Raw genomic sequence first — 24,776 nt, 5'->3', positions numbered from 1 at the left:
AAATAAGACTTATGAGCTCAAATCCTCCTTGCAGCACATTTTCTCAACCCTTGAATCATTTACATAACAAGTTTGCTGGCCACTGCCTCACACTGATATTCAAGCCCAAAAAATATGTCCTGGCAAGCTTCCTCAAGCCATACCGAACATTTTGTTCTGTTAACAAGTGGCAAATGAGAGTGATGGCCGCCCAGCAGATTGACCACCCAAGGTGAGGTCACAGTATAAAAACCTCAGCCAGGCTTTCAACCAAAGCCAGGGCCCCTCCTAAAGCGAGCAATCGAGAACAAAAATGTCTGAACTTTTGCAGACCTCAGCTCAGCTCAGCGGCTTTCTTGTTTCAACTGACAGGATTAGGATGCGGGTACATGTGTGAATGAATGAGCGCGTTTGTGTTTCTGCATGGAAAGGCGAAAAATGGTACACTTTGGAAATCAATGTTTTAATCCGGCGAGAAAGCCTGAGCCACATGATCCGTGTCTGTGATTCCCACTCGAGGAAACAAAGTGTTCTGGCGTTAAGACTTGTAAGACTGAACAGTTGAACCGACACAGACCGATGCGTGGTCACAATGGACAATGCCAGGGGTGAACACATGAAGCCAGACATGTTGAAATGAAAGGATTGGACTAAATAACCTGGAGGTAATTCATAAAGTCTTACTGTTGTTACATTTTAAACTGAAATAAAAAAATATATATACCGGCTTTATTGGTTCATTACTATTAAAAAATAAAACAATCAAGACAAACTGGAGGAAGCTGCTAAATTATAGCGGTATCATTTTGAGTATAGGCAGAGAGATGTGAGCAAAAAGAACGCTTGTGTAACATTTAACAAAGACCTGCCAGCGGACATTATTCAATTTATAATCGTGTAAACGCTGAATGCTGTGAAAAATTACTCACTGGAGAAAACACAAGTATAATTCGAAGTCTAAGTTCATGTGAGGAGCATGTCCTGACATTCAATGTTTCTTTGAAAAGCACTATTTGCTCTGAAGTCATTTCCTCTTTTTGCCAAAAGGGAGTTCTGGTTTCTGGTTCTCAAAGCTTTGTTTCTTCACCCCTTATCCTACTTAATTATTATAAACTGTATCTTAATGACACGCCCTGGCTATCATTAAATAATCAAGAACAGACAGTTCCTTCACTGAGTAATAGAGCTCCACAGCACAAACAAAATCACCTCAAAAGGTGTTAGATTGATGAGCGTTTAAACAGCTGTTATGCAACGCAACAGATGCAACTATAAAGTGGCGGTAAGTTCTCTTGAAAGCCTGAACATGATGTTTTTTTCACACATAAGTAATGTCTACTGTAGACTGTCTTGATCCAGGTATTAAAAATAATAAACATGAAACTTTGAATCACTTCAGCCCAGGAGTTTGGAAGTAGTGACTTTTTACAGCAAAATGCTGCAGTTTTTTGGGGCCTGGAAGATCATCACTGTCATCAGCCTGAGCAGTGTCAGTGCATGGTAAATAACTGATGTATTCCAATGTGTCCGTGCAGTGTCCAAAGAAGACAGGAACAGTGTTTAAAATGTTGCATTCTTCAATGGAACATGTCATTACAAACATAGTTTAACTTGATATAGGCCTACATTGATAATTATCACACATATAAAGTTTGTTCTTGAAGGAATTCAAACTCCAGACAGCATTAACTTTAAAAACTTGTGCCTAATAGCCTTTTTCCACTTGATTTTCTTCTATTATTTTTGGTTGGGAAACAACAACAACTAGGAAAAGTGAATCATTGAGTTGTAATGACAAAAAATGTAAATATGTTTCTAATCTGAGTTTGAGAACTTTGAACAGTATCAACATCATAAAATGTAGTCAGTCTGTTGCTTTGAATACACGTAACCTTGAGAATAAAATACCTTTGACAAGTAGTGGTAAGAGAGGTTGTAAAGTTCAGCACTGACATCAAGCTCCAACTGTACCATACCATAAACGTAACATACAGTTTATGGTATGGTATGGTTACAACATAACACTATGTAACAGCCTGATAACAAAATGTACTTCTACTGACATACATCTGACATACTGTATATCTCCAGTTTAAATGAATGACGGCATCTACAGAGTGTATGACATTCAAAGGTTGCTCTTAAGATAACAGGTATGTGTTGTTAAAGGTAACCGTATTTCCCATCATATCCATGCATTTTACTACCCAGATAGCCAGTAAGATTGTACATCATATTACATCTTTATAGTACAACTATACATTGACTGCTGGCTGGGGTTTGGGAGTTCATGGAGTGATGGTAAAAAAAAAAACAACTGCAGCTGACTGGAAGGCTGCTAAGTGATAATTTGAGGCTGGAGTCATTTGACAGGAGCTGCCAAACAAACTGGCAGAATCTTTGAAGTTGAACTCTCTCTTTCTGTCAAGCACTTTGCGGTGTGATGCCAAACTCTGTTTCATTAACACTCTTTGGCAGAAGGCAGCAGCAGAAAGGGTGCCATGCCAATTTTAATTGACCTCCTGCAGTAAAAGATCCTTTTAATTGAATCAATCTGACAAAGTGTTGGAATAACCTCGTATTTTTGTGAGGGGTTTCTTGCAGGTTACTGTTTATTTCACTCTGTTTTCCCTCCAAGTTGTGTTTAGTCATTTTGAGGTAAAGCTCACTGTGGTGTGATGCTTCTGGCTTCTAAGAGTTATCAATGTAATGTTATGTAACATGTTGAATATGCGTCATGAAAGACATGGATGGCATACATGCAAATAGACACAGAGTGCTGTACAAATATTTGGACATCTTTAGGACAAAGTGAATCCCTACTTGAATTTCTTTAGATGTTTAGGAATACAAATGAAACCACAAAGTGCTTTGTTTGTTGGACATACAAGAGGACAACCACATTCAACATGATAGTCAGCATCTACAGGAGTGAAGATGGGCTCTCTCAAAGTCACACCCCAAGAGGATCATTGACTCATCACTTGACTAATGCTTAATCTGCTGTAAACTCTTAAATCAGCCTTTCGAGAAGAAGTGCTGATGAAAGAAACTGGATTAGCCATCTGGTTTATATGAGCACTAATTGATATTAAGGTATGATACATGCGGATGTAACAGTTGAACCAAAGAGTTTGAAAGAACTGAATGTTCCTAAGAAAGGTAAGAAAAACATTCAGTTTAAAAACAAATATGTTGTGCTACTGTAGGGACCCTTTGTGTTAGTGTATCAGATGTGAATCCACAGACATACCTGTGAAAGTAGAGCAGTATGGACAGCATGGTCTGGTCAATGTTGCTGTTGCAGATCCCCTCGTTGAGCAGGAAGCAGGGGTCCCTCACCACGGACTCCAGCGAGTCCTGCCTCATGATGTGGTTCAGCTTGTCCGTGTTCAGGTTCTGGTACATCAGCTGGTTTCGGAGCTGGCGGAAGTGGCTGACACTGGGGCTGCATGGGCTTCCTGGTAGGCCATCTGATGGACTGCTGGACATGGAGTCATCGCAGCCGTTTGCCAGGTCCAGGCAGCAGCTGCAGCAGTCCAGGCCGATGGGTGAGCGGCAGTCATCGTCGGTCATCTCGAAAGGACAGGTGGAATGGATTGTGGGAGAGGTCCAGGTGTGAACGGGCAGGTACAGGACTCCTGGAGAGGATGGCAGAGGCTGAATGAAAGACAAAACAGAGACACAGACTCGGCTTGTGTCTCCTCTTCAGGTCGAGGAGGGCAAAAATGGCAGGTTGAGTTCCTCCCCTGAGAAGTTGCCGTCACGCTGGGCCACTCTGCCTGCTTCTATCCCTGAGTTTTTTCCTCCTGTGGCTCTGCTGCGTTTAGCCTTTTGTTCAGGGCCGTCGGCTGTGTTGCTACTGTGGCAGGAGACAGAGAGAACGCCCTGCAAACACATACACACGCCCTCACACCGATTCAGCAGGAGTGCGCTTGAAAGCAAAACCCAGAAGCTGCTTATCACTTTTTTCTCCCTGCACTTTTTTTTTTTGTCTTTGGTTGGTTTGTCAAGAGACAGTGGGAGGGAGCGTAAAGAAAGGGAGGAAGGGAGGGAGACAGAGAGGGTGGGGAAACCCCTGTGATTGGTAAAAAGCAGTGCTGGTATCACGCACTGGGCCCTCCCCTCTTTTCTCTTTCAGCTCAGTCGTGCAGGCATTATAAGAGGAAGGGAAACAGACAGCAAGTGAGTACAGCCTCAGAGCATGCTTGAAACATGTGCCGCTCTGTCAGCTCCACCCTGCCATGCTGACAGCACAAGGAGTGGCTGAGAGAGGGAGGCTGAAAAAAAAAAACCACAGACACGATGATACATCAGACTTGCTAATTTGTGAAAGAGAGATGAAACACACTGTTTGCGGCGGATGTGAAATGCCAGAATGATGTTTTGGATCATTTTGAAACAATAAAAGGAAATGCCTCATTGTTAACCAAGTGTGCTTTTAGTCATTATGCTCACTTCTATTGAAGTCGTTTTTTTACATTACTCAAATGATCAGTTTAAGCTTTCTTTGCCAACAAACTGACCAGAATAGATGTGAAGAAAATATGTTCCTGTAAACCAGCTGTGAGAAACTTTCATCTTATATAATTTTCCTTTTATAGTCTTCTGACGACTCATAGCACTTTTACACTAACGCATCCACACACTGACGGTAGAGGCTGCTAGGTAAAGTGTCCATCAGAAGTAACTTTTCCCATTTATTCATACACATTCATACCCGACCGCCAAAGCAACAGGAGCATTTCTTCTGTCTTAGGCATATGGGACATGTTGCTGCAGGAGCTGGGGATTGAACCCCCAACCATCCAGCTGAGAGACGTCCGACTCTAACAACTGAGCCACAGTTGCCCGAGTACATCTGTGGACAACCCAGTACGGTACATCTTGCTGATCTAGCCCTGTGCATGCATTAGTCGTACCTTCTAATGAAAAATGTCCTCCATGCTTTTTTGCATGAGTGGATTATTTTGTGTTGTGTGCTGTAATTCAATTTATCAGAGTCCGACCTGGTGGTGGCTGTGAGAGTTAGAGAAAGTACATCTTTTGGCTGATGATTCCAGTTGCTTTTGTAGGTCATTAGACTGTTATCACTAGTTTTTAGCTCCTTAAATTTATAAAACTTAACCTCAACAGAGGCCTGTGTGTGTGTGTGTGCATGCGTGCGTGCGTGCGTGCGTGCGTGCGTGTCTTTGCATGTCCTTCACAAAAGCGGGAGTTTCCTCTTTTAGACGACTCACAACGGGAGTTTCCTCTGTTAGACGACTCACTTCTCTACCAATGTGCCCTCCAGCATCCTGCAACCCTGTGTAGGTTAAAGAACCCTGAAAGGTTAATGAATGGCAGCCACTATAGACAGCAAGACTAAAGACAGCCTGTTGTTTAGTGATAGAAATAAACATTTTATCTATAGAACACATTTCATCACAAAGTGACCTCAATGTGCTTTACATTCAGGGTAAAAACCTTGTAATACATGAACTAGATTCCTACAATTATGTATACGATAAAGAAATCCAATCCATGAAAAATGTATTGTGTTTTATCATGGATATTTAAAAAAAAGTTAAGTTTATGTCTTATAAAAAATCAATATAAATAGGTTATATAGCTAAGCAATATAGAATGCAATTTTGGATTATTTTGCATGTGCATGCATGAGAAAGAGACTGACCATGTGCTCTCAACATGCATACTAAACATAAACACTATCTTATCAGGCCTCCCTTTTCTTTGTTAAGGATTTAGTCAATGTCCTATCTGTCCTCACAACAACAGCTTTGCATGCTGTGGTCTTGTCCTCCAGACAACTGTTTCACAAGTCCTGCTAAATACCAGGACAATGTCATCACAGGCAAACACGGCCTCCCTGAGCCTTGACCTCGGCCACTTGAGCAACAAGTTTACAGCATGCTGTCTGCAGATGGCAGGTCATACAGAAACACGTCAGCAACATAATTACAAAAAGCATGTCTTACTCCGAGGCATGCCGCTGTCTCTGCGGCACTTACAAAAAGAGTCACACCATAAGATTAAGATTTACTTTAATGATCCCTGCAAGGGGAAATTTCTATTTTTACACTCTGTAATTCATGCAACACACACATAGGCTGAAATATACACATGCACAAACAGGATCCTATGGACATGCACTAATGGAGAGATGTCAGAGTGAGGGAGCCACCCCGGGCAGGCGCTCCTGAGCTGATGGTGGAGGGGGGGGGGGGTCGGTGCCTTGCTCAAGGGCACCTCAGCAGTGCTCAGGAAGTGATCTGGCACCTCTCCAGCTACCAGACCAACTTCCAGATTTGGTCCGCACTGGGACTTGAACCGGCGACCCTCCGGTTCACAGCCCAAGTCCCTACAGACTGTGCTACTGCCGCCCAAAAAGAGTCACACCATGCATTGTTTGGCAGCAGTGGGATCAATTAAGAAGAGAAAATGACTGACTATTGCTTTATTGAGTGTGTAATGATAGCCTGAGGCAGCGAGCTGCTGTAGTTTGGTTTGTGGAGAGAAGGAAGGAAGAAAGGCACAGGGGAGTTATTGGGTAGATGCTGCTCTCTAGTGGGAACATTTTGTAATGTCACTAATATAGACAATAGGAAACACCTTCAGCATTATAAGGCAAACACTTTCGACAATTACTTTCCTGTATCTTCACCTTTTAGTGCATGGCTTACAACAACTTCCTTCGTTCTTGATCTCTGACCAAGCCCCGAGTGTGGTGAACAAAGTGAAATATCTGGGGCACTTAATCAGGAATGACTTGAGAGATGATGATGATGATGCTGATAGCACGCCATATTTCCAATATGCAGAGACAATGATAAACCGAGCTTTTCAAGCTTACTGTACTCCGCTTTACTTCTTACTTGTGGTGCAATAACAGTTCAGCTCATATGAAAATGTTAAAGGTGGCTTATGATGATGCATTTAGAATATTTGGGTGAGTGCAAGTCATATGCACATCATTTTTTATGTTCAAATGTATGTGTCAATTCATTAATTCAGAGAATGAAATCATAATAGTGCTCACTCAACCCACACTTAGTGACAAAAGATATCCCCCCTCTTGTTTCTCAAACATTGGAACAAATGTCTCTTTGTGTTTTAATTACTGTCAACTTGTAAACTGTAGTGATTGTATCCCTCTGTTGTTGTATTGTATTTATATTGCTTATGCTTCTTTACTCTGATAGGGACCTATGGGTCTGAAATAAAGTAATAAAAAATAATAAAAAATGTTTCGCTCTCTTTTTTCAAGAAGCCAACAACTTTGTCATCAAACTGATTTTTAAGTGTATACAAAGTCAAAAAGTGGAAACTTTAAATTGTTTGGCTGCACTTTACTAGCAACAGGAAATATTTCGCCTTTGTCAGCTGATGAACAAAATATCCTCTTTGACCAGAGCTGCAAACTGTCTGAAATGATCACACTGTGGAGAACTCTGTGGCAGTATAATTTCAACCTCGTGGGGTTAATTTCAACCACTTTGAAATATATAATTGTTTAGACTAAATGTAATGGAAGGTTTGCTGAAGCTGCATCATCTCTGTTTTCTGACAGCTTGTTTCGGATTAAAATATTTTGCCTCCAAAAATACAATCTACACTGAGCGTAATGAGATGGACAGACTGTACAAAATAGTAATTTGTTTCTATAAGTGGCACATTCCTAAATTCTGTACAAATATCACTGATAATTTCAGTCAGGCCAGGAGACCCCTGACGTCCACGCTCTGCTCTCATGTGCAGTTTGCAGACAAACAAGTTATAAGAGTCTCACTGACACTGTAACACATATTTATTCTCCCAGCTGAATGACATGGATGAACAAAAATAACATAGAAGGTTGCAGCATAGTGTTAACTACTACTTTTAACTATGAATGTAAACTAAAGTATCATTATTCAAGCTAATTATAGCGCACTAACGACTAAAGGCAGTCGTAAAAAGTCATTCAAAGAAGCCATTTGAAATGATACAGCTCTTGTGCTTTATCTAAAGGAAATATAAATCTGGAAGAAGGAGATTGTGCTACAATGTGGGAGCACTGAATGGTTTTGCGTTGGTTTTCTTCTTAGCAGGTCTGCTCAAACTCTTTGCCGGTCGAGGTCCAGGGTCTGACCCACACCGTGAATAAGCATTGGTAAGGCTTAGCTTATCTTCAACACTAAACGTTTTTTTTTTTTTCATATTTTTGAATGCTTGTGTTCACCACCGAAGACCACCTTCACCATACTTGACTTTGTTTGAACTTCAGAACGTCCAGACTCTCGTTTTTTTCTAAATTAATATAGTGCGTTTGTCCCAAGGCAAACATGACTAGCTTTTTGCTCATAAAACAATTATATATTCTTGGCCTTTCCTAAATGCACCTTTATTCACCAGATTGGCTATTTACTGTAAGTCTGAGATTTTTTTTTTTATATGATGTGCTTTTTACACTGACATGCCAACATAAGGACATTTCCTCTGCTAAGTGGTAACAGGACCATCATGGACCTTCCCAGAGGTTTGAGTCTGAAATGAATAACAACAGTTTGTATAATTTGGCATTAAAGCTGTACAGGTGAGCTCACACTTTAAGTCTACAGCTCTGGGACAAAGTTGTTTTTGGTTCATTTCCCTGAGTGTAACTTCAAGGTGGAATAATTGAAGACCTGTTTAGTGGAATGAGTTTTTATGAGCTGCCAGTGAGCTTGTCTGACTTCAGAGTGAGTCAAAACAAATTTGATATAGTCTATTAATGATTTAAGAATATTATGGATTTTCTTCTCTACTGCTTGCTAATTATTTCTTTCTGCCTGCGGCCATGTGCTATAAAAACACTTCAGAACAAAAGGTTAGGTCACATGTGGATTAATAATTGTTTTAGTTCGGAAACTTCTAGAGGGTTGTTAGACAGCCTGCATGTGTAAACAAAGAAACCTCTATCAGTGATGAGCCTTGTCAGTTAAGAGCATTTTATTTTGTGTTTTCCACTGTTTTTTATCTTCATCTGTTAAACTAGTCGACACAGCTCATTCAAACAAGAGTACTCCTCACCTCTTCTTGTTTGTCTCATGAGCAAGGGGGTGGAGCCAAAAGCTTGAGGCAGGTTTAATTACCTGCAGAAGAGGTGCAGGCTCCTGGAGTAAACCATTAACATTACGGGGGGGTTGGTGACCCACCTACATAGTCTTGTCCACTTATTGTTATTATCTGCAGCAGGAAGGGTTCCAAAATTTCATTGAGGGAAATAAAAGTGCATTTTTGATTTTTGATGATATTATTGTCTCTCTTTTCTTTCTTTTTTCTTTGGTTGTTTGTTTAATCTTATTAGATTTAGTGAAGGTATAGATCCCTGTTCAAACTTCAACTACCAGCTGGTGGCAGAAATGCATCAAAATCATCAGGAAAATTACCAGCCATGGCTTGTCAAGCAGGAAAATAAACTTTAAGTTAGTTTTATTGATATTATTACACACAGACTTTATTGAGACATGCAAGACTTTCCTGGTAATGGATCATTTTATTTCAGATGCCAAGAAGAAAATACCTTCTCATGTGTTCAGGTGAGGTGGAAAAGAACATTTTGAGTTACGATAAGATACCAGCAGAGCGCTCCAGATATGAAGCAGTGTAGGGGATACTAGAATTCCTTAATTCGGCATAAAGACCATATTGACTTAAGATTCCAAAATGTTTTGCTTTTTGAAGTAGTGAAGAAAAACTGAAAAACAGGAAGAAGCTCTACTGGGATGGATGCCTTTCTGCTCTTATTTACATCACTTAAGTACATCACTTAAATACCTTATAAACTGACCAACCACATAATGGATTATACTGAGATATGCACTAAAAATACAGTTTCTGTCTGACAGATTCAGGTTAAAAAAAGATCTGTTTCGCTGTGACAGAGGCCATGTAGTTTTTGGAGATTTCTAAGAATCCAGTCCTCTAACACCATATCGACCAAAGGTGAGATCCACCACGTGTCATGAAGCACACCATCACTGCTCTGTGCTGTACAGGGACCAAACATTCACACAGTGCCTTGTGGGGCACAGCCTCAACATGTTTGTGTGAATGACATCTTTCTGTCATGAAAAAAAACAAACAGTTTACAGAGATCTTGTGTGAGTGTTTGGTAACAGGTGAGACTTTTTGAAGGGCAGTGTTAACTGGGTCACAAACCTTAAATGCTCCCACTGAGTTGAATAAAACACCTCGGAGAATGTCCTGGATGTGGTCATACATTGGATTATAATCACTTCTTCTTTTGCCTATGGAAAATATTTCAAAATAAATGAGGAATTTATTGGCAAATCAGAGCATCAATGTGATAACTTTAGAATGTATGTATTGTATTTGTATTTGTAAAAGGTAGCTCTGCTGGAAATATGGCAAGGGAACCTGACAAAGTCCACAGCCTGTCCACAGTGCTGCTCTGTCCAGAACACTGTAACCTTGAAACTATTTATATGACAAACTTTGATTTGTTGTTATTATTGCTTATCTTATCTCAGCCATTTAAAGAGAACTCATTTGAATTTATCTATCAATTCAGCTGTAGAGTAAGGGCGATTATTACACAATCATCGAGCCATAGATACTCTTATACTGCCCCTCTTTGGAAAGCCATTGAAACTGCATTAGTCTTTTTGATGAGGAGAGAAAGCACTTTCAAGACTGTTTGTTTGTTCCAGACATTTTGAATTGCAGAAACATTTGAGTAACAAAATGTACTTTTTTGCAGATCTTTTAAATAATGTCAGGTTGGAGCAATAGAGGCATCATTCAGTGTAAACACAAAAGATAATACAGCACCCCTCAATAATGTATGCATAAGGTTTTCTATTCATACATGGATGCTGAATAGAATGAGACTTTTGTTACTGGGTCTGAGTATTTCAATAAGTTGGACAAAGATTGGCCAAAGAAATCCCCAAATTACGCTCAATGATATTTTTTTCTGTTGCCGAGCAACACTGGTGTACCAGCACTAGAGGGCAGTAAATACAAATGGAAGATTCTTAATCCTTAATAGCTCCATCAGACTGCCTTCTAATTTGCTACTTGCGATGCCTCCCCTTGTGCTGTCTGTGTGTTTGTTTGTTTACATGTGTGTTGGTGTAGAAGTGGGTCTGAGTACTGCAGCTTGATTACAGCTACATTTTTCATAATAGGGTTAGAATATTTTACTGTACATATTTGTGGTTTACATGAGCATCTCTGGTTGTAAATTGGTTGTTGTTGTTGTTGTTGGGTTTTTTTGTGCACAGCAATGCAAATTAGAGGTAAACAAAACAGTTGATATGTTAAAAAAAATGCACTGCAAAAATTAGACAACAAATAAAATATTAATTTAATGAATTAACATTTGTTAAAACAAGACTAACAGATGAAAGCCAGCATGCATTCATGCCTAGAATCCATTTGACAGATGATGTCATGCTGGGAGAGTAAACCAAACAAGCACAATATGATATAAATATTTCATCAACATTTAAATGAACAGCTTTCAAAACTGGCATGTTTCAGGTGGAACAGGCTGTTGTGGTAACATTGCCATCAGACTAATTGCTGTTTTGTTTTTGTTTTTTAATAAAACATAATACACCAGCCATTTGGAAACATGTTGTACAAAAGTTTCCTGCAGAAGAGTAAGCAGACACTCCTTTACTCCAAGGCTATAGAGCATCATTTCTTTGCTGCTCCACTCTCCAATGTTCATTTGATCCTCTGCCTCAGGATGTGATTGGCCAAGTCTTAAGGGCCAGAGAGACTCAAATCCTCCCATTGGCTGGGGAGATATGTCCCATAATCCTAAACCTCTCTCTACCCTCTGAGGATTAAATTTGCTGTCCACTCATCTCTAAGAAGTTCGCCTGGACTGTGGAAAAAGTGAAGCACAAACTCTTTAACAGGCAATCTCTCATCACAGGAACATACAGCCCTGAGACCCAAGAGGCGAGTATTAGTTTGCTGAAGGAGATTCAGGCCATGAGTTGAGCCAGGGAAGTAATTACTGTCAGGAAACAGAGGTCTGAGCTCTCTTCCCCTCCAACTGTCAAGGCTCAGGCAACATGAACTCACGCACTCTTTTCCTATTCAACTTGAATTCTATATGCTTTCACTCGTTCCTTTTTTTATTTTACATTTCTTCCCCTCTGCCTCAGTGTGTCTCACAGAGGAAACTTGTATTGACTCAGTGTCAGATCCTTCCACTGTTTGCCCAAAGCTTTCGCTTAGCTTAGCTTTCGATCAGATCCTGAGTTAATTCATCACATATCTCTCATTTACTCTCAGTTGTAAGACTTCCATACATTCAAGACACTGTTTTCATACATTCAGCCTGAAGAGACATGAGGCTCGTTTGTCTGCTGTCGCACATTATTTTAAAATGGATTCAAAATGACTTTTTCACAAGCTATTAAATCATTTGCAAGTGTGATTTACAAGAATACAAATACCTGATGTTTTAAAATGTATTTCAGATTTTGTTTGTGCAGCAACATTCATGATTGAGTTGATTTATTGCTTTGAATGAACCCTATCAGAACACGAGCATGTAACACAGTGTGGAGATCCTTTTTTATTGATGTACTTAAGTTCGTTTTTTCGATCCAGCATCTGTGTAAGTTGGATCTTGTTTTGCCCAATCGGAATACATCCATGATGTAGGTGAAATATTTTTAATGTAAAGTCTTAATTATGATGAGAACACAGGAGGTTTCTCGAGAAGCAAAAAGAGTAGAGGAAAGCATTTTCATTCTAGCCAAGAGGAATGCCAGCAGAACCCACAGAAGAATTTAAGTGTTGCCATTTCTGATTCACCTTTCAACGTTTGAAGTGCAACCTTGATTTAAACGTCCTTGATCTCTTCACTACGTTTGTCTCCAGCCTTATTTGAAGTTCAAACACATCAGTGCTTAGCAGACCATGTTCTTTAGACAGAAGACTGTAGGCTTTTCTTCGAACATCTCTCTCCTTAACTTCAAGGAAACATTTCAACTTAACAGGAATTTGTGTGGCAGCCTACATACCGGTAATTGGTTATGTGCTTCACCTTGTATTTTTGTTTTAAAACTGGAGAAAAAAATGATCTCAATGTGTGTGGGAAGAAAAGACGTAACACAAGAGTGATCTTTTTGCTGATCCAGCATTTTTAAATTCATCCCAACTAAGCCTCTTTGAGTCAGAAGCACACTCCAGTCACGACTTCCTCCCAAATAACACCTCTCCTACTTCAAACTGCCTATAATTTCCAATCAAGAAACTTTTTATTAATATGCAGGAAAACATGATGAGGCAAAAACACCATCATATGACCTCAGGTGTTTCTGAAAATAAAACCAGAGGTGTTGATTAAATTGAATACGATTGAACCACATCCATATCGACACACACGCTGTAATCCCCCAGCTCTGCTCATGCTGCTGATATGATCCTGTGCATGAACATATCACGAAATGGGGCAGAAATGCTAATGGTAATCAATAAAGTATTGATTTTTTTTAATGGAGAAAAAATAAATGGAAAGGCTGCAAGCTGAAAGCATGCAGTTAAAGGTCTGACACATGCATTATTGAATTTGTTTAATTTCACACACTTCAGAGAGTTTGGTTCCAAACCCTGGGTATAGAACTGAAGACTCGAAATCTGTTTTTGTCATCTGCTGCTTTAAAATCACACACAGCAAGCACACAGCTTGTACCCGCCACATAATAAAACATTGAAATTCAAAGTGTCTTCTGGGACACAGATTGTTGTTTTCATTTGGCTTGTTGTTTTTGTAAAAGATAAGCAAACACATGTTGACATCAATACACTGGGAAAATATGCATTCATGAGTTGTAATTATTGGTTGTTGTTTTTTTTTCTCACTTATTTTCTGTTGTTGAGATCGGCACATTACAGACATTACAAAAGGCTGATTGTTTTTCAGTAATTTAGAACATTTAACCCCCATTACACCCCTCATACACAACATACACAGACTGACTTTCCTTAATGACATAGAAGATCCTAGAAGTTAGATATTCATTTTGTCCAAAATGTCCAAAAAGCTCCATAGCCAGTGAGTATTTTAGATATCATGAGGAGGTTTCCATCGCTGGACTATAATCTTCTTAACAGCTGTCAGGCCTGCCAGCCAGACTTTGCGTGTATAAGGAAAGGGTGAGAATCATCATCTAACAGATGTACAGCAGGGTCCATTGGAAATTGAACCCCTGTTAGTAACGGGATGGCATCAATCACCTTCTTCTACAAATCAAAAACCCATGGCACATTCTCATACAACATGTTCAAAGGAGCCAACGGTTCAAAGAGAGCAAAATAAACAATACGGGTCAGGTGCAAATCCCATATGGTGTCTTATTCTCTGTGTTAAATACATTCTGTGACAAAATTTGGGATGTATATACTGATGAAAAGTTGTAATTATTGTTAAGGCAGCTAACACTTTCAATAAGGATTAGTTACACAAAACAATGAATTAGGTTTATAGTTGAAGTGAGCTTCATGGTCACAAAAGACAACATGTGCAAGATAGGGAATTACAACTTTGTCATTACATTCAAAGCCCAATCCACACAAAAACATCTATGTTTGAGTTCATTGTAGTGGAAATGACCGGAGCACTCTCTCTGATTGACCACCCATAATGCTCTGTGTTTAAGGGAATGCCTGAACTACTCACTGTCCTGCATGTGCATTAGCATCGATCGACCCTGTCTGCCTTTAACAGTCCACCTCCTCCTGGTTAATTACTGCACAGGCGCATTAGAACAATGGAGATGTTTATTTACTACTTCGCCGTTTCATTACTTTCCTGCAAGAGTGATGGGGGGGGGATGTGGGTAAAAATGGATTCTGGACGGAGTGAAATGGCGGCTCATGCGTCCAAAAAGCTGTCGTGTTGTGGCAGTTTAGTGACAGACTGGTGCCGCTGATGAATGCGTGTTTGTTTGTTCCTCGGGCTAGTTGTGGCACTCAGCGCTTGTTTGTTCAGTCAGAGAGGATGTGTGCCCTCTGTGGCAGGTTGAGGTTGAACACGCAGGCAGTCTGTGTCCACAGAACGAGTCTGCTCATACTTTTGAAGTCATTTAAACAGTGACACATTAAAGAGTTGTTTAGGCGTGAAGTTATTGGTGCGAGTGACTAAGCCCGTCCCAGAGGAAAAGCTGACGCAGAGTTAGCAGCACTACTTTGCCGCGTTCTCTGAAAAAAATATTATTTGGCCAATTATAAATTTTTCTTGCATTCTTGCAAAAATAAATCTGGTTAGAGTACTTCCCTCAGGTTACAACTATGACTAAACCTTTTTTAATATGCAGCAAGGTTGTATCTAACATGACAGCATAAAAAAGAAAGTGCTGCAGAACACAGCACTGAGACCACTGGGCCCTGTCAATCACTGCTAATTAAATCCCATCGCTTTTTCCATGGAGAGCTCCTTTTCTTTTTTCTTTTTTGGACCCACACCATTAGGCCGCACAGCAGGGGGCCTGGAGTCCATCCACATGCACAGCCTCACAGTTACACTTTTCACAGGGAATCTTTACAGTAGAGCGGTTTTCCTCTTGTGCTTTGTTGTGTCTGATGAATTCTCAGGTCAGTGACAGAGGAGAAGCAGCCTGTCTGTTCTTCACTGAAACAATGCTTTGTATAATTTATCTGAATTCTAAACAGCTTTTTTGTGGATGTGTGTAAGGGATTCTGTGTGTGAGTGAGTTCTCTCATGGCAGTTTCTCTGGAGTAAAAGGAGCTTGTATTCATCTAACAGCTAAAATAGAAATAATACTAGGAGAAGAAAAACAAGACGTATAGTAGCAGTAGTATTTAAAAAATATAGATATATTTTTGTTCTGCTTTATCAATTCCCCTTTTGAAAAAAATACACATAGAAGTTACAACATTTCAAATGAATAACAATGAGGAATAAAAGAAAAATTAAATACTGACCAAAAAACTTTGAGGCCGAAGATCATTGTACTGATAAAAAAATGTGTTATGACATCACTTGATAAAAACTTTGTACTGCTTTACGAAACCTTTCCTAAATATGTTAGTAGTTAAAAAGGTGGGGGAAAGGAATATATCTATAACTTGTAGGATCTGTTCAAGCACGGAAATTATGGGAGTTACAAGAGAACAAGATGGGAAAAATAACATGACATAACATGATTTACTCAGAAAAGGTGAGAAAAAAATATCAGCTTATCAGAAAAATTTCCTTCTCTCCACAAGTCTTTTTAGATTTAAGTCTGCACCAACTGTGGAGGAAATGAGCCACCTATTTTTACCTGTCTCCTGTATGTTCTGTCAGAATGTATTAGTCTGTAGTAATGACCAGTTATAGTAAACACTGACTGGTACTGGAAAAACTCTTTTAATGAACTACTTCTTCAACTCCAGTTTTTTCTCTGAATACTTTGGCTTCCAAATCTAATCCTGCCCTGGATAATTGACTTCAATATGTCAGTGAATTTGGAGAAGAAATATAATGACAGGAAAGATTAGTCTCATTCTGCTATCTGTGGAAACTTAGTTTGTCTGTAGCTTTTAAATGTAGTGCCTCATCTAAATCCTATTCATTAAAATGTGTCTGAATCTCTTAGATTCATGACACATCAGAATCAATATTGGTTAGTATTTCAGTGAGCTTTTTAAGTAAAGTCTTGGATCACATCAGAGTACAATATGCATACTGAAAGGTGTCATAAACAAATTATACTCTTCACAGGATGAGGTCTGAATTTCAATGCACTGAATGCACATTGCAGAATGTGTTCCACATTTCTAAACTTACATTTTCTTTTAAAAATACGGCATCCCTGTCTTTTGACTGAAGATTTCCTAAAGAGTTCTTCATCACTTCCACATGCTGGGAATTAAACATAGCTTTGAAATATAATATCTCCTCAAAAGAACCAAAGGCAATTTGAAGGACCAGTACCCCAGGACTCTAAACGTGTGAAAACATCCTCCTCTCTCTCCGGGTGGGGTTTGATTGCTACCATGCTAACTTTAGCAACAAAAACCACTGGTGTACATTTCCACAAATGCCATATGGGTGGTGGGTTGGTGGGGTTGTATGACCTTTGGTGGTGCTGGTAGGATTGGATGACTTAGAGCTCAAAGGTCAAGACAACTGTGACGAGTCTCCATTGTGAAACTGCGTCTGGGTTAGCTGACTTGATAGACCAAAAAGTTATAGCTATAGTACAGAAGCTAAAAGACAGGTGGTGAATGCTGGTAAATTATTGGTGTGAATTGTTCATGCATGGTTTTTCTATTGGCTTGTGTGTGCGTGGAGGAGAAGGGGTGCTGCTGGGTCACCCAGTGTGACGGGGAAACTATTTGAGTCCTCTGCCTTTGATGTTTGTCCAACAACACAGCCTGATCTTGTTCTGTGTGCTGCTGGGTTTGCTGGTGGTGAGTGGCAAACAACATTTCTGTGCAGCGCTCTCATTTTCCAACAAATTCAGTTTCTAAGCATTACTGCTCTATTTGTTTTCCTTTCTTGCAGTATGAACAGTCACTTAAGTCAGACTTTGTTTAACATGTGATAAATCTGTAAAATCATTCTCCTCCTTTACTTTTAAAAAACGTGAACGCATTCATTCTTCGTCTAAATGCTAAACAATATTCAAACCCTTTTTTTTATTTTATCACCTCCAATAGGAATTTTGTTATCTATTCATGGTCTAGCACCCTGATAAAGTTGCACTTATTTTCCCTATCAGCTGATCGGCTCTCACAGAGGACAGACAGTTTGTGAGATTGTTTTGGAACCAGGGCAACGAGTGGTCCTGACCCTCAGGTTTTGGCAGAGAGAAGGTCTCCTCTGGAAAGGGGTCATTAGGAGCCTGTCAGTCCACAAATTGGGAACGCTGTGGGCAAACAAAGAGGGGGAGGTGGAGATAATGTGCTGTCACTTTGCACCTACCTGCCACATGCCTCACATCCAAACCACTAACAACCAGGCAGGGCTTCTTTCCAGCACCGAGTTAAACGCCCTGCAGCAGTGGCTGTTTTAGTCCACAAACACATTGCATCTCTCAAGCTCAGAGCCGGCCCATTTTGGTGCCCTAGGCAAGATTTCAGCAGTTGCCCCTTATATTGCAGCCAGTTTGACCACTAATCTCAATATTCATACACTTTCAGAAAACGGGCATACAGCTTTATATTTAACATTATTTCTTTATTTTAAAATTAGAAAAAATCCTTCTAAACAAACATGAAAAAATGGTAATAACACTAATATTTATTTTCTGCACAAGCTCCATATTGCAGTACTGAATGGATAGATAGATATTCGATAAGCTGTATGACTCACCGTAAAGAACGCAATACATAGTCCAGGCTTTCCCAACCTTGGGTTCCCGACCCAAGGTGGACAACAAACTGTCCTTTGAGCAACATGCTGTTGCTACCACAAAGAAGGTCCAACAGAGGTTGTATTTCAAGAAAAATGTGTTCTTTTAATGTATCCTCAGAGATGATGACCCTCTTTTATAAAAGTTTTATTGAATCGGTTTAAATGTTTTGTATTATTGCCTGGTATGGTAATCTGGCTCTAGCCAATAAAAACAGACTTGGTAGCCTGGTTAGGCGAGCAAGATTGCAGGGAGGAGTCAAGTCCAGCCGAGCGACCTCTACAGCAGACAGGTGATCAGAAAGGCGACTTCTCTCCTGCAGAGCCCAGATCACCCTTTCTTTGCAGCATTGGGTCTCATTTGTACCTGCTGCTATTTGTCTGCTGAATAGCAGTTGAATCCTAATTCCTTGCTCATTGCACTTAATCATTTTTATCGTGATGCTGGAGCATCTCTGCTGGGCTTCATGTTGTATGTACTTATGCACTTGATGTCTGGATGATTTATTAGTGTTGTTTATGTGTTTGTATGTCTCCAGCTGCAAACTAATTTCCCTGTGGGGACAATAAAGACACCTTTGACCTTTGACCCCACGTGGGGTCTCATGGAATTCAAATGGGGTTGCCTGAAATTTCTATTTATTGATAAAAAATATATTGTATATTCAAATGTGTTGAACACAGGCTGCTGTAGGCCATAGCCTATACCAAAACAAAAAACTTGCAGAGTCTGTCATCCATTGTGCTGAAATGTCCTCCCAGCCTTTCTTCTTCTGTCCACAATAATATACACGAAAAAGCCTAAAAGGGGTCTAAAATTAATGTATGTTTTCTACTAACACAGTAGAAAAAACTGTTTTATGATCGAAAACAATTTAATTTTAGAAAAAATCTGTATGTGTTTTGGATGTGTGGTCGCCATAGTTTTGTGCAGTCAAAGTGGGGTCATGAGCCAAAAAAGGTTGGGACACTGACATAGTCCTAATGCAATTTCCTTTTTCTTTCAAAACACATATAGCTTGATGGCATGACCACCAAAATCACTTGGATTTCCCTTTGGCTAGTGTTTACTTGGCATTGGTGAACACTAAAAAAAGCTTGAAATGAATAAGAAAATGGCCCTAAAAAAAACATGCAGCTGTAATGTGTTTTTCGCTGAGGAAAATCTGCTGTTTTGTGGAGAGGCAACTGGGTTTGATTTGAGATCACAGAGCAAAATCAAAGAGATGCTCGCAGCAGTGTCAAAACTGATCACAGATCAAGCAGCATAGTACTGCTACACTTTTACACACACTTTCCCTGTCACATTGGGTTGTATGAAGTTTTCAAGTTGGCTGCCAAGTATGTTGAAAACATTTTGAAGCTGGGCTTGATGACTTTTCTGTGCTTTTCGAGCAGATATAATATACTACCTTAATGTCAAATTTTAAGAGATGCAGATGTGTGTTTTTCGGAATAAGATTTTTGTTTTCATTCAGAAGACAAAACTTAGGTCACAGTTTTCCCTATGGATATTTTTTATCCACTGCTTTAAAAAATAAGCAATGAGTCATTGTATTTTCCCTGTGGGGAACACATGGATGTTTTTCTGTGAGTCAGGAGTGTGGCAAAACATAATTTGTGTGGATTAAAATCCAAGCATGAGAGGACATACTTTAATGTCTATTTGTTGGCCTATATGTAAATTTCTTAATCTATGTTCATGTTTGCTCCATGAAAGGATTGAAAATTTCAAAAGATCTATGTGCAGCAACATCACGAATAGTTCAGGCTCTTCCCACTGCCCTATGAGCAGTAGAGGTTGGGTTTGTTAACTGTATAGCCGCAGTTAACAAACCCATCTATACTGAATGGTTCATGAATATAAGTGTTGTTTACAGAATTGAAGCCACAGAGAATCTTCTCTGAAATTACCTTTACTTAAACAAGATAATCATCTCCTTTTTCTTCACTATGTCCATCTCCTTCTTTTTGTCTCTCATAATCTTTGCTCCTGCTTTATCGAGCTTCAGCCTGTTACATTTTCCTGCCGTCTTCAGCCCTATCTGATTCCCTCTCACCGAACACCAAAGCCTTTAAACCCTTTAAATCCTTCCCAATTCAATTTGAGGATGGCGACACCGCCTTGTGGGCTGCTGACGACCACTCTGTATCAGACGGGACCCCCAGATAATCACAGGCCCCTCCAGGTTTCCTAATCTGCCGATGCGTCCCTGGCAAGCTGGAGCAGATGCTAAGATATTTTGTTCGACCCCACTTTGACATAAGACCACCGCCTCAGGCCGCTGCAGCTGGGCTAAGTTTCATCCTGCCCGTATGTGGTAGTCGTCAGGTGTCTTAATGCAGTGATGGACTGGGACATTTAATCAGCTTGAGAATTAAACTGGACCATGCCAACAGATTCCCTCAGCTAAAGCCAGCTGGCTCTAAACACTCACAGTTTTCTTTTAGAACTTGTTACAGGAGGGATTTGGCTCAATACTAGCCTGAAATAAACTCTGTCCTACACAAGAATGAAGCCCATAACGGCAGTTTAAGCATGGGAGTAGAAACTTTTGATTTTGATGTTAACGTTCAATTAACAGAAACAAGGACATCACAGAGAGAATTTGAAATTTAATTGCAAGTCTTTAAATTTGGCATAACTTAGTTCATGCCTCATCACCATATCACCATGGTTACTGAATCCAAAGAATTAAGTAAAATTGTTCTCCACTCATGCAAAACTTTATTTTCATCAACATTTTTTTCATCTTTTCCCGTCTTCTTCTTCAATATAAAATAGAATAAATCTTTATTGTCCATCAGAGGTGGAAATTTGCCATAGGCTCTCCAGTTCAAAGTGACATAGTGTAAAGAGTTCAACCTGCAACTGTATATCTCGTTCCCTTTTAGTCTCTCAAAACACTTTCAAACACACTCTCTGTGCCTTATCAGCTGTGCATCAGTGTGCAGTGAATGTGTGTGTGTGTGTGTGTGTGTGGGTGGGGGGGGGGGGTTATTACAATTTTAAGGTCAAGATATGTGTGGCAAATTCTGATTAAGAGATATTTATTTTAAATCATTATTAATGTCAGAGGAGGAGTCTGTCAATAGATACATTTTGACCACAAAGGATGGCCTTAAGAATGTTTTAGGGGATGATAGCTAATGCCGGTATATTCCACTAACTGTACAGTAACAAATATGAATTTTATATTTGGTCTGAATGTTTTTTAAATCTGGGATAGAGTTAACTCTTGCTCCATTCTGACCTGTGCCAGGAGGACAGTTCAATTGTCTTTCCTGAACTGTCATTATTTAACCTATGCCGAACATCCATTGATTTGTCAATTCATCAACTATCTTCAACCATTGCATTAGATTCTAGTATTGTCTTACATTTGTGGCTTGTTTTCCAGCGTAAAACTGGCACAATTTGTCTCTTATTTGTTGCAGTCAAAGCACATGTATGTTTTATTGACATAAGGAATATAAGGGGCTGCTGGATTTTTAAAAATCTTGCAAAGGATCCACTAATAGATAAGGATTGTGAAGGACTCTTGGATTTTCTTGTGCTGAAATACTGAAACCTTTTCAGTTGTTTCTAAGGTTGTTGATGATTCACTTTGCCATTACATATAATGACATAGTGAATCACAACAAACAGGCAAGCAAGACAGGACAGTGGTGTGGTGATTTATGGACTGCAGACGTGTTTGCAAGATGTTCTGGGTAAAATTCCCTGGCCGGGCATTTCTGTGTAGGATGAATGTTCGGACTTTCTCCCACTGAAGTCTGGATCACATTTTTGAACTGTTATTATGCACTGCAGTGCTCATAAACTTGAAAAACCAAGCTCTGCGAGTTGGCACTTCAGTGTGTTTGTTCGCACTCCTGCCTCACATGGAAGACGGTTCAGGGTTTGAAAACCTGGCAAGGGTCTTCCCTGTGGAGTTGGAATGTACTGACTACCTCCAACTGGGGCACAGACCACACTGGATTTTGAAGTTGATAAACCCAAACACTTAAGTATCAAGAAGTGGCACAGTGGTGTGGTGGTAAGGCTTGCTGACTGACGGACAGACAGTCCACTGTTTGTTTGTGTGAGTCAGGAATTCTTTGCCTTCCTCCCACTTGAGCCTTGACTATTCTTTTGAATAATCATATTCAACTGGAGAATAATAGACTTAAAACGGCAAGCGCTGCGAGAGGGGACACATTGTGATGTGGTTAGAGCTGTAGCCTTATAGCCTGAAGGTTTATGATTTGGATCTAGTGTAGGGAGAGAGCAGGTGGAGAGGACAGAGAAATACAAACTGCTATAAAGCTCATGTGGGTGATTTTTGAAAATCACAAAATGAATCGATGGCTTATTTTTTAATACCACATATGCGTTTTCATTTCTTTTACTTGGGATGGTTGTATGATATGATTATGGCACTTGATCCTGATTTTACTAAAAAGCTTGTTTAATGATTAAAAAGCTGGTCCAGGGTTAGGGTTTGCAAAACTGGCTCAGAGCGCAAAACAGAAATGTATGATTTTATGAAAGAGGGTAGAGTAGGGGGTATAAAAAAACTGTTGTGGTGTGAACAGTGTATTTAATGTAAAGATTTCATCAGGAAGAGTTAAGGCTACACAAACTTCTTTCCTTTTCTTGCTACTTCAAGTGACCCGCAGTGTTTCACAGCTGTGGAATCAAAAACAGACAAAATCGGTCCCAGCAGTGAAATATCGCAGCCTACTACAACCACCTGCACTCAAATCACTTCCTGCTTAGGCCTTTATTCATGAGCTGGGGAGATAGCCGGAGTTTATTTTTTTGTCTCTGAGATCTGAGAACCAACTGGACATGGAGCTGAGAGACAGCAGCTGGCAGCTTCTTATACTAACACTGATCCCCAAAACCCCAGACAGACAGCAAACATGGCCAAATCCACAGAGCTGCTTAACAAAGCAATGGTTTTAAAACTTCAAATGCTAAAACGTGCACAGTTGGCGAGAAGAGATTCCGCCACTGAGATATTTACATAATATATAACATACTGTATTATGCAGTCCTTGGAAGCCTCCACTGTGCGTGGTGTTGTTTCTTTAGCCTCCAGGCAGACAGCTGAGCGCTGATTAAAAGTTTGAGGATTTCTGAGTCCCCTTTGTTGTTACTTTTTATGAAGCTGTCAGCCAACACTTCTCCTCATATTGAAGACAACTTTTGAACTATACCACAAATTAAAAAAGATAAACTGCAAGAAAAACTAAGATTGATTTACACAAAGAAAACATTGTGTCAGTTTGAAGGCTCTTAATGATCACAAAATACAGTAACTCAAAGGCAGGAAAGCTTACTCAATGCAGTCCACGTAACATTCAGGAAGAAACATATTCCAACCTGTCACTATTTTGAATTTTGTTAAAGTTTATTCTCTTTAAATTGACTGCGACAATCGCGCAAGCTTCCTGTTACTGTTGCTTAACTAATTGTATATATTGTATATATTAGTAAGTGTAAATATTGTTTTGTTTTTTATTTAAGTCACTGCACTTAAATAACTTAGCCTGTTATTACCATCCTACCTGGTACTCATTGCTTATTTTATTGCTTATTTTATTGCCTCTATTCCAATTTATTTTTTAACATTCTTAAATTATTACACAATACAGAAGTACTTCATACTTCTGTATTGTGTCTTAGAGCAAAAGTAACAACCAAATTTACCCCTGGGATTAATAAAGTATTTCTGATTCTGATTCTTAGTCTGAAAATTTCAATGGTCTTATACAGCGATTTTACACGGCAGGTCACAGCTACCCATTCACGCACTGATGGCAGAGGCTGCTATGTAGATTGACCATCAGAAGTAACTCATCCCATTCAAACACATTCATACACAGACAAAGCAGCAGGAGCCACTTGAGGTTAAATGCCTTGCCCAAGGATACGTCGGACATGTGTACAACCAACTCTACCAACTGAGCCACTGCTCACCCATGCTCCAAACAAAAACTTTAAAATGGGCCATACAAAGTTCCAAAATGTAATCAAGTATCCCATAAAGCCCCATCTGCGTCAAGCCTCATTAATTATTACCTTTCCCCAGACTCAGTTATCCCTCTCCAATTAACTATTCATAAAGCCTGTAATGATTAACAATATGGTTTGAGCTAATCTCCATGTAAATGAAAGGAGCTTTGTAAGCGACAGTGCAATTTACCACTTATCTGCATACATTACTAAACACTTCTTATTGACCTCTAAGGGCTTAGCTTTGGGGTTTGGGGTGGTGGTGGTGGGAGGTGGGTGGTGGGGTGATGTTATATAAAGGGGGGATCTGTGTTTCTCAACAAATTGCATTGACTGTATACCTTTTTTATTCTAAAAGGATATTTTCCAAAGTCCATTTTTAAGTATGAAATCCTTCAGTTTTCACACTAATTTGCATAA

At 39.6% G+C, this 24,776-nt stretch overlaps 1 protein-coding gene across 2 annotated transcripts in view; it reads right to left on the bottom strand.

The window, feature by feature from the left end:
* tsc22d3 (TSC22 domain family, member 3) overlaps positions 1 to 4,023 on the bottom strand; it is a 56,386-nt gene extending 52,363 nt beyond the window's left edge. The window contains exon 1 of one of the 2 annotated variants that reach the window (XM_065958421.1): positions 3,233 to 4,023. In XM_065958421.1, the coding sequence (XP_065814493.1) occupies positions 3,233 to 3,555 (323 nt within the window). In that variant the 5' untranslated portion in view covers positions 3,556 to 4,023. The remainder of the gene's footprint in view (positions 1 to 3,232) is intronic. The other variant, XM_020657865.3, reaches the window with a different exon arrangement.
* Between the last annotated feature and the right edge of the window lie 20,753 nt (positions 4,024 to 24,776).

This window comes from Labrus bergylta, chromosome 9, assembly GCF_963930695.1.
Source record: "Labrus bergylta chromosome 9, fLabBer1.1, whole genome shotgun sequence".
Lineage (NCBI taxonomy): Eukaryota > Metazoa > Chordata > Actinopteri > Labriformes > Labridae > Labrus > Labrus bergylta.
The sequence above is the reverse complement of the archived record's forward strand: the minus strand, read 5'-3'. Positions and strand labels throughout refer to the sequence as shown.